We start from the raw sequence: 13321 nt of genomic DNA on the forward strand, positions 1-13321 counted from the left end.
GAAAGCACGATGTGGAACGTGAGTAGAAGGCACTGCGTGGTGGGATGAAGCTGTAAGTGGCCGAGATCTGATTAGCATGGTGGTAGCAGTAGTAGGCATGTATACCAGCCACAACATTATTGTTGATCATCTTGCTTCATTTCCCTGGACATGGGCTTGGCATCCTCTCAGCAGAGCTTTCCAGGCAGTGGCTACCTGCCAACTAAACTTGGCACATGAGTTGAAATCTTTTTACTACCCCCAGGGTGGCCTGTGCTTGCCTCATTCAAATTTATTACCAGAGAAAGTATTGCTTAACTACAGGCAAATGTAGATTTCTAAGAAATTCTTTCTTTCTTTTTTTTTTTCTTTGCCCATATTGCTAGTTCAGACATTGGAGCATAGTATGTCTTTTGGGAATCATTTCAGCTGTGATAGTGAAGCAAAATTCAAGGTTTCACGTACACTTTTGCCTGAACCTTAAACTAGTGCCCCCAAAGTGGGGTTCATGTACTCTGGGAGTGTACAAGACTATCCATTGGCATGCAGGAAGGAAATATTAGAGCTCTTATTTATTAAAAGCTTCTGTTCTGGCTGGACGCAATGGCTCACGCCTGTAATCCCAGCATTTTGGGAGGCCGAGGCGGGCGGATCACGAGATTAAGAGATCGAGACCATCTTGGCCAACATGGTGAAACCTTGTCTCTGCAAAAAATACAAAAATTAGCTGGGTGTGGTGGCGCACACCTGTAGTCCCAGCTACTCGGGAGGCTGAGGCAGGAGAATCGCTTGAACCTGGGAGACAGAGGTTGCAGTGACCTGTGATCGCGCCACCACACTCTAGCCTGGCAACAGAGCGAGAATCCGTGTCAAAAAATAAAAAAAAGAAAGAAAAGAAAAAAGCTTCTGTTCTCTTTATAACTAGCACTTCCATTTATTCTGTTTTCATTCTTAAAAAGAAAAAGGCTAGGGGCATAGTGGCTCACACCTGTAATCCTAGCACTTTGGGAGGTCAAGGTGGGTGGATCACTTGAGGCCAGGAGTTCGACTGGCCTGGCCAACATGGCAAAACCCCATCTCTACCAAAAATACAAAAATTAGCCAGGTGTGGTGGTACGCACCTGTAGTCCCAGCTGTGTGGGAGGCTGAGGCAGAGAATTCCTTGAACCCAGGAGTCAGAGGTTGCAGTGATCCAAGATCACGTCACTACACTCCAGCCTGGGTGACAGAGTGACTCTTGTCTCAAAAAGAAAAAGAAGTTTGGCCGGGCATAGTGGCTCATGCCTGTAATCCCAGCCCTCTGAGGGGCCGAGGTGGGTAGATCAGTTGAGGTCAGGAGTTCTGTATCAACCTGGCCAACATGGTGAAACTCCATCTTTACAAAAAATACAAAAATTAGCCAGGTGTGGTGGCATGTGCCTGTAGTCCCAGCTACTTGGGAGGCTGAGGCAGGAGAAATCACTTGAACCCGTGAGGCGGAGGTTGCAGTGAGACACTGTATTCCAGCCTGGGTGACAGAGTGAGGTGAGGCTCCATTTCAAAAACAAAAACAAAAACAAAAAAATACACGAAGCTTTAGTCAAGTTCAATATATGGATTGGTTCATATCCAAGGTAACCTGAAGGAAGAATGAGGGATTCTACAGCACAGTGCTTGAGATGCCCTTGTTTGTTATTGGTTAGCTTTCACCATCCTGTGGGGGCCCAGAAAGTGCTGTTGTGATTCCCTTATCTACTAAACAAATGCTCACAAAGTAGATAAGTGACTTAAAATATTTTTGCAAAGAAACTGATTTAAGATAATAAAGCAATGTAAACATTTATCACTTCTTGGCCTTTGGGCTAGGATCAAGTGCAGTGATATAAGCATCTGAGAACAAAAAGAAAATGCAGAGTTAACACTCCTACTCTTAGTAGATACTTTTCAGTGTGGAAGAATTGCTTTGTAAATGCTTTTTAAAAGAAGCACCTAGTACAAAATGAGCTTTTCAAAAACCAGATTGTATTAAGATAGACTGTGGTGATGGTTGCACAACTCTGTGAATACGCCAAAAACTATTGAATTGCATACAGCGCTATCTTGGGTCACTGCAACCTCTGCCCCCTGAGTTCAAGCGGTTCTTACGCCTCAGCCCCTCCAGTAGCTGGACTTACAGGCATGTGCCTCCGGGCCTGGCTAATTTCTGTATTTTTAATAGAGATGGGGTTTCGCCATGTCAGCCAGGCTGATCTCAAACTCCTGACCTGAAGTAATCTACCTGCCTTGGCCTCCCAAAGTGCCAGGGGGATCTCATTATAGACGTGAGCCACAGTGCCTGAACTGAATTGCATATTTTTATGGGGTGAATTGTATGACACATGAATTGTATCTCAATAAAGCTCCTAAAATGCAGACTGTGGCTGAAAACTTACATCATCTATGAGAACTCTAACATTGGCTCACTTAAACTGGGATACATAATGTTCTGGCCTGTTAATCTAGCAGGTAAAAAGTTTCAGTAGTTTTGAACCCAATTGTTAAACATGTTAAAATGAAAGTCCTTCTGATTTAATGGACAGGAACAAGTGATTCTCCTTGGGGCAAGATGGCAAAACATTATTTTAAAAGTTTTGCATAATTGATGATGAGATTAAACAATAATTTAGTTATTGCATCAGTAACTGACAAGAAAAAAGAACCTGACCTTCAAATTGCTATGTCAAATCTTTAACAAGATTTAACACCTTATTTAACAAGGTATTTATAGGAAAGCATATTCAAAGAGCTTTCTTCTCGCTCAGAATAGTAATAGTATTAATTATACTTATTAGCTATAGTAATATATCATGCTATTAAATTATAATTATACAATTGATAACATTATCATTACATACAATTGATAATTATAATAAAATTAATAATATGTATTTATTAATGTATTACTATATTCTATTTTGAGTGAGGACAAATTGCAACATTAATATAATTTCAAAATACTGTATTTTTTCATAAAAATACTTATTTTTTTACATTCTTTATGTTTCCAGATGTTTTATAATGTACATTATATCAGTACAGCATATGCACATTATTCTTAAACATATTGGGATACCTGTTCAGATATGTTATTGATGGAGTGTGTCTCCAACTGGGTTGAGACCACTGCTTTTTACGCTGTTTCTTTTTTTTTCTTTCTTTCTTTTCTTTTTTGAGACAGTCTCGCTTTGTTGCCCAGGCTGAAGTGCAGTGGCACGATCTTGGCTCACTGCAACCCGTGCCTCCTGGGTTCAAACGATTCTCGTTACAGGGATGTGCCACTATGTCTGCCTAATTTTTGTATTTTTAATAGAGACAGGGTTCACCATATTGGCCAGGCTGGTCTCCAACTCCTCACCTTAAGTGATCCGCTCGCCTGGGCCTCCCAAACTGCTGGGATTATAGCCATGAGATACTGCTTATTTCTTTGTTTTAAATAATGTTAAACTGCTATGTTAAATAATAATAATCTCCTGAAAGACAGAATAACATCATGCTTATGAAAATGAATTCTGGAGCCAGACTCCCTGGGTTCAAGTCCTGGCTCTGCTGCTTATTGTCTGTGTAACTTTGGGTAAGTTATTTAGCCTTTCTATGCTCCAATTTTTTCATCTGTAGAATGGGGATAATGATAATATTATTGCCTCATAGAGTCTTGGGGATGATTAAATGTGTTAAATATAAAAGGTGCTTAGAATATTGCCTGGCATACAGTGTTAGCTGTTGCTTTATCATCATCTAATGTAAAACCTGGAATTGGTTAAGACAAACAATTTTATGCTCCAACTATCTGATCAGGAGGTAAAGCAGTAAACGAGCTTCACCCTGGAGAGGGTTACTATTCCTGACCCTTGACCGTAGGCAGCCATTGTAGCTTCCCCAAACACACAGGGTCCTTCTGATACTGCAGTGATGGTCCCCTTCAGTCTTCTTACTGAATACCTCACGCATTCAGCAAAATGTGTATGCTCTTCTGGGAACAGGAAGACATAGATAGGCCTCTGGTTTGATTTGAGAGAGCAATGAGATAATCTAAAGTTTCTGCTTTCTTCATTTGACAAAGATGATTTAAAGAATCTTATTAGTAAAATGTGATTAAACTATTGATTTTTCCTCTTTTAACTAAATCCTATTTATTTTGAAAGATTTTAAGTCTTAACTTTCCTTTTTGAATAATTCTATTTACATTTCTAGAAATTACTACTTTCCTTTTGAAGTCATTGGAATGTATATTAAAAGCACTTTTCAAAAAGAAGGCAATGTCTCTATGGAGGTTAGAGGTGCTATCAGTCACCTTGTTTGCTAACTTCTGAGTTATCTTGAACCATGCAAAAGGACAACAGTTAGATTTGCATTAAAAGATGTCTACATGGTGATATATTTTGGTGTTCTTCTTCTTCTTCTTCTTATTATTATTATTATTTTTTTTTTTGAGACGGAGTCTGGCTCTGCCACCCAGGCTGGAGTGCAGTGGCCGGATCTCAGCTCACTGCAAGCTCCGCCTCCCGGGTTCCCGCCATTCTCCTGCCTCAGCCTCCCGAGTAACTGGGACTACAGGCGCCCGCCACCTCGCCTGGGTAGTTTTTTTGTACTTTTTAGTAGAGACGGGGTTTCACCATGTTCGCCAGGATGGTCTCGATCTCCTGACCTCGTGATCCGCCCGTCTCGGCCTCCCAAAGTGCTGGGATTACAGGCTTGAGCCACCGCGCCCAGCTTGGTGTTCTTATTATTAAAGCACCTTTAAATATATTCCCTTCACTAGCCCTCTTAACCCTTTGATGATTATATAGATTTAACTTGATAGTTTTATGAAAATTTCCAGGCCTTCTCTATACAGGTACAGACTTGTTACACATGTGCCTGTTGTTATTTTGCAGGTGGCATCATATTCTGTAATTTATTCTGAAACTTACTTTGCTTTTTGTCTCTCAAAATGCATCGTGGAACATTCTTCCGTGTTAGAGCTATATAGATTTACCCAGTTATTTTAGTGGCTGCATCATATTTCATCATGTGGATACTCTACAACTTATTTACAATTTTGTTATTTATGAGCTTTTTGGTTACCTCCCTACTATGCGTCAAAATCTTATGTGAACCTTTCTTTTCTTTTTCAGGGTTACCTTGGCTTTCATTGGGATCAGTTTGCTGGTTATAGGAACTACACTGGTTGGGCAGCTGCCAGACAGCAGGTGAAATGTTTCCTTCCATCCAGCCATACATAGGATTGTTTTTACTCTTAGCTGTGTCCACAAAGAGAATATTTGTTTGATTCCTATGTATTGCATCATTATTATTATTATTATTTTTGAGACGGAGTCTTGCACTGTCGCCCGGGCTGGAGTGCAGTGGTACGATCTCGGCTCACTGCAACCTCCACCTCCCAGGTTCAAGAGATTCTCCTGCCTCAGCCTCCTGAGTAGTTGGGATTACAGTCACCCACCACCATGCCCAGCTAATTTTTTGTATTTTTAGTAGAGACAGGGTTTCACCACGTTGGCCAGGGGGATCTTGAACTCCTGACCTTGCGATTTGCCTGCCTTGGCCTCCCAAAGTGCTGGGATTACAGGTGTGAGCCACTGCGCCTGGCTGTATTGCATTAAAATTTATGTTCCCTACTCATTTATTAGAATCCTGCTCACTTACTTCATCTTCATAGTCTTTCTTTGATTTTTTATCATACTTCCATATTAATCGAAAGAAGTTGTTTTTTCAAAGGAGAATTGAAGAAAGAAAATGAACTGAGTTACCTAAGAGAGTCTTATATATTGGCAAGCTCATAAGAACAAGACGAAAGAAGCTTCAGTTTATCTTGTTCAGGAATTTGTCATAATAGCCTAGTGGTTTTGAGCTACTTTTCATCAGAGTTATGTCCAGTTCTTTTGGTAGACTTTTGTGATCTAATACTAAATGCACCAGTGAGACTATAAGAATTGAACTGTACTGGTTCACCAGAATAGAATGCAGTATGCTGTTGTGAAAAAGCACATTAAAACTTTCATTATACTGTTTCTTAAGAGTGCCCAGAATGGCACAATAAAATGTTTCTATTTCCTTCAGCCTCAAAAACTGGCTGAGTGAACTGGTCCATCTGACTTGCTGCCGGATCTGTGTGCGATCCCTCTCTGGTACCATTCATTATCATAACAAGTGAGTATCTGCTGCCAACGTGCCTGTCTTTTTCTAGGTCAATTCAGCATGAGATTGACAAGGAAGCACTGGAAGTGGGTGGGAAGAAGTGGGTGGAGTCAGAGTACTTCCAATGTGTTCATCTCTACTTCTCAGGGTGGCACAGGCATAATGCACAAAAACACTAAATAGCAGTGTTTGCAGAAAGAATATAATAATAAATATGTAGTTGTGCTCAATAATTGGGCATTTATGGTGTGCAGGCCAGACCCTATGTTTCTTATAGTTCATCCCTATGAGATAGGCACTGTTAACCCATTTTAAAGGAGAAGAAATGTAAGCTTTGGGATTTGTTGTTTAGGGTCACAGTGAATAAGCAATGGAATCAGGTTTTGAACAAGGTCTGTCTGATTTTAAAAACAGTGAAGTTGACAGGTCTGTAGTGTGGTGGAAATAGGACTAGACGTGGAGTCTGGAAATGTGGTCTCTAGTCTTAGTCCTGCTACTTCTAAAATTCCATAATTGAGCCTTAAAACAAAATTCTGCTTTTCTCTCCCAGAATTGTAGAGAATGAAGGTAGCAAAGGAAAATAATTAGCTAAGTGAAAGGGATTTTGATTGCGTTTGAACTACTTTTCTGTTATCTCAATTTTTTTTAGATTTAGCATCATTGTTTTAAAAGTTCTAGGCCAAGCATCTCTTTTTTACTGATTTGGTCTTTCTTTCTCATTTGTAGAAGAGAAACATTTTGCCATTTGGCTTTACCATGTGGTACCAACATAAAAGACCCTTTAAACATTTTAAATTATATGATCTTGCAATTGGACTATGAGTTTTAAAGTGAAGAGTAAAAGAAAACACTCTGGCAGAGGTGCAGTCAGAAGAAACACCTGTAGAAAAGGCACACTTATTACATAAAGAGGAGTTCCTAACTTCTTATAGAATTGCTTCTAATTTTAAAGAAAATGTGTTAAATAATTATGTATTTGGTTCTCTTTCTTCTCTGTATAGGCCCAAACAAAACTACTTTGCTTTATTGGTGTCAAAGGCTGGATTCACTCTAGGGTAGAGATCCACAAACTGAACGGGAAGCCTATAGGCCAAATCTGGCCCACCATCTGTTTTCTGTAAATAACGTTTTATTGGCACACAGCCGTGGTCATTCACAGCCATGGCTGCTTTTGTGTCACAACAGCAGAGTCAAGTAATTGTGGCAGGCATTGTCCGGCTTGTAAAGCTTAAAGTATTTACTGTCTGGCCCTTGATAAGAAAAGTTTGCCAACCTCTGCTATAGAAGGAGAGGAGGGAGGAAACTACGGTGAATTTTCTGCATGGATTACCATGAAACCACTAAAAGTGATGTATATGAAGATAAAAATAATATGAAAATGCTTCAGATTAAATCAGTGAAAGCTATGTATTATCAATGTTAAAATCATGGGCCCCCTACCACACTCTCATCATACTGCCTAGAGATCACCTTTTAAAGATGGGCCCATCTACCTCCAAACTTAATTTTTAAAAATATGCTTAAAAAAGACCAGGCACTGTGCTCATGCCTGTGATCCCAGCACTTTGGGAGGCCGAGTGGGGCAGATCACTTGATGTCAAGAGCTCGAGACAAGCCTGGCCCACATGGCGAAACCCTATCTCTGCTAAAAATATAAAAATTAGCCAGGCCTGATGGCACATACCCTTAATTCCAACTACTTGGGAGGCTGAGGCAGGAGAATTGCTTGAACCCCTGGAGGCAGAGGTTGCAGTGAGCCAGGATTGTACCACTGCACTCCAGCCTGGGCCACAGAGTGAGACTCCATCTCAAAATATATATACACACACACACACACACACACAAACACACACTTAAAAAAATAAGGTGACTATTTACATGCTGTGGCTATTTTAGAAGACTTTGAATTTTCCGTTGTTTGTAATTGCAGGCAATACAGACCCCAGAAGGGAGGCATTTGTGTTGCCAACCATACTTCCCCAATTGATGTTTTAATCTTGACAACGGATGGATGTTATGCTATGGTAAGAGCAGCTCATTGATATTTCAAGTAGTTGCATGTTTTATGGATTGATCAAACTTATTTTGGCACAAATTAGCAAGTTGGTTTTATGTTAGAAATTTGGCTGCGTTATACTATTGTAGCTATATAAGTTATTTGTAATATATTTACATGAGGAATATGTAGTGCAAGAAAAGGAAGGAAAGTAGCCATTATATTTAAGATGGTAAAAATTTAACTTACTGAAATGCAGACATTCTTGAGCTTGATAGTACCTTGTAAAGTTGATTCCATTTTCCTTGTAAAATCCCTGCCAGTGTTTAATAATGTTTGCAACATTAAATTCTTTCTTTTTACAGTTGTACATATCCCCCAGCCACCCAATTAGTTCTTTCTTCCTTCAGGGACTTATATGCAATTAAAAGAAATCTGGCTTTTAACAAGGATCTAGCAAGAAAGGCAAATATTTATATCAGGTTGCCTTTCTCAGTCCTTGCCCGTAGCCCCAAAAGAAAAGAAAACGAAACAAAACCCAAGAACAAACTACAAAGCCCACAGTAAAACTGTATACCTCAAAACAGCCTTTCATGGGGATGAATACAGGAATCATATTCTGCCTTTTTTTTTTTTTTCAAATCTGTGTTTTCTGTTGCCCTTGCAAATTTGTCAAGATTTCCTGCATCTCCTTTCTGTGTCAGGTAAATTCTGCAGGATAATTGAAGCTGCATGGTGGTTAAATGTGCCTTCAGTTGGTGTTTGCCTGGACAAGGGTCCTAGAGGATTACCTTCTCATATTTTTCATGGTGGTGGGTTGGGCTTCAGGGAGAGTAGATGGATTTTATTTCACTTACCAGTTCCAGGGATTGATAATCATGGTCTGGTGTGTTTTTCTGAGAAGGCATTTGAAGGGAGCCATTCTTGATTAAATGTCGCTGCAAGTAGGAGGGTGGAGAGTATTTGCACGTGTGCAGGTATTTGACTCTGCATGGGTTACACAATCATTAAGGGAATTTTGAAGGCCTTTGCAAAAATTTCTACTTATTGCCATGTGTTTAATCTGTCTAAAATACATGGTCAGATACATAACTCTTGAACACTACATTTTAACACATTATTAAATTTCTCTAAATACTGAGCTCTTTCTGAATCCAAGGAAGCGTTAGCCACCTTTATGAAAAGACTTATGGGAATTGGTACTTCTTAATCTTTTCTTAGGTTAGGAATTAGTTGATAATTATGTACCTTTTTAAAGAAAAAACTAACATGTATCTGCATCATACAAACACAATTTTATGTATAATTTCAAGATGTTTATGGGTCTCCCTAAAGACCGTCCAAGGATCCTCATGTTAACAGCCTTGATAGACCCCCCAGCACAATTCTCAGTGTATGTAATAATCCTTGTATTTATGTGGACAAACACTTTCATGCATTATATTTGACCCTCCCTGTAATCCAATCAGGTTAGGTCTGAAGTTTTATTATAGATGAGGAAGCAGAGGCTTAGGCAACCAATCTGACTGTCAAAGTTGATTTTGTGCTGCTATAACAGAATACCACAGACTGTAACTTATAATGAACAGAAACTTACTGGCTCACAGTTCTGGAGGCTGGGAAGTCCAATATCAGGGTGCCAGCATCTGGCCATGGTCTTCTTGCTGAGTCATCACATGGTATAAGGCAGAAGGGCCAAAAGCCCAAGAAAGCAAACCCACTCCCAGAGCCATTTTGTAAGGGCATTAATCCATTCATGAGGAGAGCACCCTCATGGCCTCAGTATCTCCCGTTATGCCCCACCTCCCAAAACTGTTGCAAACCATAACACTCCTTGGTCATGGTTTTGTGTTTCAGAAATCATATTCCTCCTGTATTCTGGTCAACAAAGAGTTGAGTATAACCCATTTGTGACCAAGGACCTCAGAACTTTGTTGCCATTTTTCTTATTTTTGGATTGAGTATAACTGCAATTGCAATATATTAGTCAAAATTTAGAAAAGCATAGTAACTGCAAACTGTCCAATGGGTTGAGTGTAGAAAACTAAAGCTGACTGAATTTAAATTGGAGGTGGCGCAAGGCAGATGTGGGATGATATGGTGCCATTAGTCTCCAGACATCATAATTGGCCTCTTTTGACTAAATATAAACTCTGTATCTGAAGAACATCAAAGATCTCTTCTCAGTGACTCTCCTTTTATTAAAAGAAATCTATTGTTTAATTGACAAATAAAAATTATATATATTTATAGTATACAACAGATGTTTTGATAGATGTATATATTGTAGAATGGCTAAATCAAGCTAATTAACATATCCATTACCTCACTCAGTGACTTTTCTAGTCTTTTTTTTCCTTCGAGACAAAGACCTCTACTTTTCTAAATTTAGAAATGTTTTCAAGCTTACAGAAAAGTTGTAATAATAAGAAAATCACAGTAGAGCACCCTTACGCCCTTTATCCACTTTTACCTATTGGCAACATTGTGCCTCATTTGCTTTGTCATTTGCTTTCTCAGGTACTGGGAAAAGCTGTCTTGTTCTATCTCTCCCTATAAAAATGTGGGTAAAATGTTTGTATTTTTAATATATTTATTTTTAAAATTTCTTTTTTTTTGAGACAGCACCTCACTCTGTTGCCCAGGCTGGAGTGCAGTGATGTGATCTTGGCTCACTGCGACCTCCGTCTCCCAGATTCAAGTGATTCTCCTGCCTTAGCCTCCCTAGTAGCTGGGATTACAGGTACCCACCACCACACCCAGTTAATTTTTGTATTTTTAGTAGAGACAGGGTTTCACCATGTGGGCCAGGCTGGTCTCAAACTCCTGACTTCAGGTGATCTGCCCACCTTGGCCTCTCAAAGTGCCGGGATTACAGGTGTGAACCACTGTGCTTTTTTTTTTTTTTTTTTTTTGAGACATAGTCTTGCTGTGTCATCCAGGCTGGAGTGCAGTGGTGTGATCTCGACTCACTGCAACCTCCGCCTCCCAGGTTCAAGTGATTCTCCTGCCTCAGCCTCCCAAGTAGCTGGGATTACAGGCGCCCACCACCACATACGGCTAATTTTTGTAGTTTTTAGTAGAGATGGAGTTTCACCATGTTGGCCAGGCTGGCCTTGAACTCCTGACCTCAAGTAATCCGCCTACCTCAGCCTCCCAAAGTGCTGGGAATACAGGTGTGAGCCACCACGTCTGGCCTATATTTACTATTTATTTCTAATATTTACATTGGAAATCTGAATACATCCAACTCTTAAGGTTCTTTCTTGCTTTCCTTCAATTCATATTTGTATCTCGCTTTTTCATAGTGAAAATCCTGTTTCCCAAAAATATCAATATGTTTACTAATTTTCTCAATTCTATAATACATCTAAAATTATTTCAGAATTGCTTCACTATTACAGACAAAAATCTAGTGAAAAGAATTCAGAATGTTTTGCATCCAAGATGGAGGGTATGTGGTTAGACACTGTCTGTGTAAGTTTCTTGGATGTTTCCCCCTTCTTTTAATGCTATTCTTTTATTCACTTAAAATACAATTGGGTTCATTTGCTTCAGTTTGCTTTAGTTTGTCATTTGTTCCTTACTGATTTACTTTTATTTATTTTTTGAGTATGTAGGGTATCAATATGTTTCCGAATGTCAAAACAAAGCAGAAAAGGTATACTTGTTGAAGTGCTGCTACCTTCCATGTTCATTCCATCCCATTCCTTCCTACTCTTGTAGGTTCATTGACTTTGGTATTTCTTTTTGTAGAGATAAACACATGTATGTGTATTATTTCCCCTTTAGTCTTATACAAAAGGTAGCATACTGCATTTGTTCTTTTGTCTTTTTCATTTAACAATATCTCCTGGAAGTTACTCTTTATCAGTCATAGAGATCAACCTTGCTGTGTTCCCAGCTGCATAGTACTCCATTATTTGTATGTACCATTGTCTATTTATCTAATTTCTTATATTTGGACATTTAGGTAGTTTCTAATATTTTGCCATAACAAGTAATGCTGTAGTTAATAGCCTTGTGCATATATATTTTCATTTTGTTGGAAGTTTATCTTCAGGATAAATTTCTAGGAGAGGAATTATTGAAATGAAAGATGAATGTATATGCAATTTTGTAGATGTTGCCAAATTTTCTTCCATTTATGTTGTAATCTGCTGCCTTCTCCCAGGCAATGTATGAAAGTTATCCATAGCTTTATGTCAGAATGTATTGTCAAGCTTTTAAATCTTTGTCAGTGTGATGGGTTTGAAATGGTATTTCAGTGTAGTTTTAATTTGCATTTCTCTAATCTTGACCAAGTTGAAAACCCTCTACTTTTTGAAGTTAGAGGATTGCTAGCACAAGAACATAACTTAAAATTCAAAGGTGCTACTAAAGAATACCTTTTTGCTTACATTTGACCTTTCAGACTCTTTGATCAGACTAAGAACTTCAGTCCATAGAAGGCCAATCTTATCTTGGAGTGGAGAACAGAAATTTGTTGGTACTTAAAAAACTTTTTTTGGACAACTGTGTCTTTTACATTTTTTTTTTTCTTATGGTACTTCTAGGTTGGCCAGGTTCATGGCGGCTTGATGGGAATTATTCAGAGAGCTATGGTCAAGGCTTGTCCTCATGTCTGGTTTGAACGCTCAGAAATGAAGGATCGACATCTGGTTACTAAGAGGTAAGCAGTGAAATTACTCAGAGTTCACTGGAGTAGCATGAAAGCTGATAAATCTTGGCCTTCCTACCAAAGAGGGCCGAGCAGCACTGAGTCTCAAAACTAAAACAGAGCTCTGTTTGCAATTGGATTTTCCTGGCAAATCACCTGTCTTAGCCACATTTTTTTTTTTTATACTTTAAGTTCTAGGGTACATGTGCACAATGTGCAGGTTTGTTACATAGGTATACATGTGCCATGTTGGTGTGCTGCACCTGTTAACTCATCATTTATATTAGGTATATCTCCTAATGCTATCCCTCTCCAAGCCCCCACCCAACAGGCCCTGGTGTGTGATATTCCCCACCCTGTGTCCAAGTGTTCTCATTGTTCAATTCCCACCTGAGTGAGAACATGCGGTATTTGGTTTTCTGTCCTTGCGATAGTTTGCTGAGAATGATGGTTTCCAGCTTCATCCATGTCCCTACAAAGGACATGAACTCATCATTTTTTATGGCTCCATAGTATTCCGTGGTGTATATGTG

At 39.2% G+C, this 13321-nt stretch overlaps 1 protein-coding gene across 1 annotated transcript in view; it reads left to right on the forward strand.

Annotated features, from left to right (window-relative positions):
- AGPAT9 (1-acylglycerol-3-phosphate O-acyltransferase 9) overlaps positions 1–13321 on the forward strand; it is a 76914-nt gene that overhangs the window by 53320 nt on the left and 10273 nt on the right. Inside the window, exons 5-8 of the mRNA XM_011985439.1 lie at positions 5112–5186; positions 6055–6144; positions 8063–8156; positions 12685–12800. Coding sequence (XP_011840829.1) covers positions 5112–5186; positions 6055–6144; positions 8063–8156; positions 12685–12800 — 375 coding nt within the window. The remainder of the gene's footprint in view (positions 1–5111; positions 5187–6054; positions 6145–8062; positions 8157–12684; positions 12801–13321) is intronic.

Source organism: Mandrillus leucophaeus, unplaced genomic scaffold (genome assembly GCF_000951045.1).
Source record: "Mandrillus leucophaeus isolate KB7577 unplaced genomic scaffold, Mleu.le_1.0 Scaffold283, whole genome shotgun sequence".
Classification (NCBI taxonomy): domain Eukaryota; kingdom Metazoa; phylum Chordata; class Mammalia; order Primates; family Cercopithecidae; genus Mandrillus; species Mandrillus leucophaeus.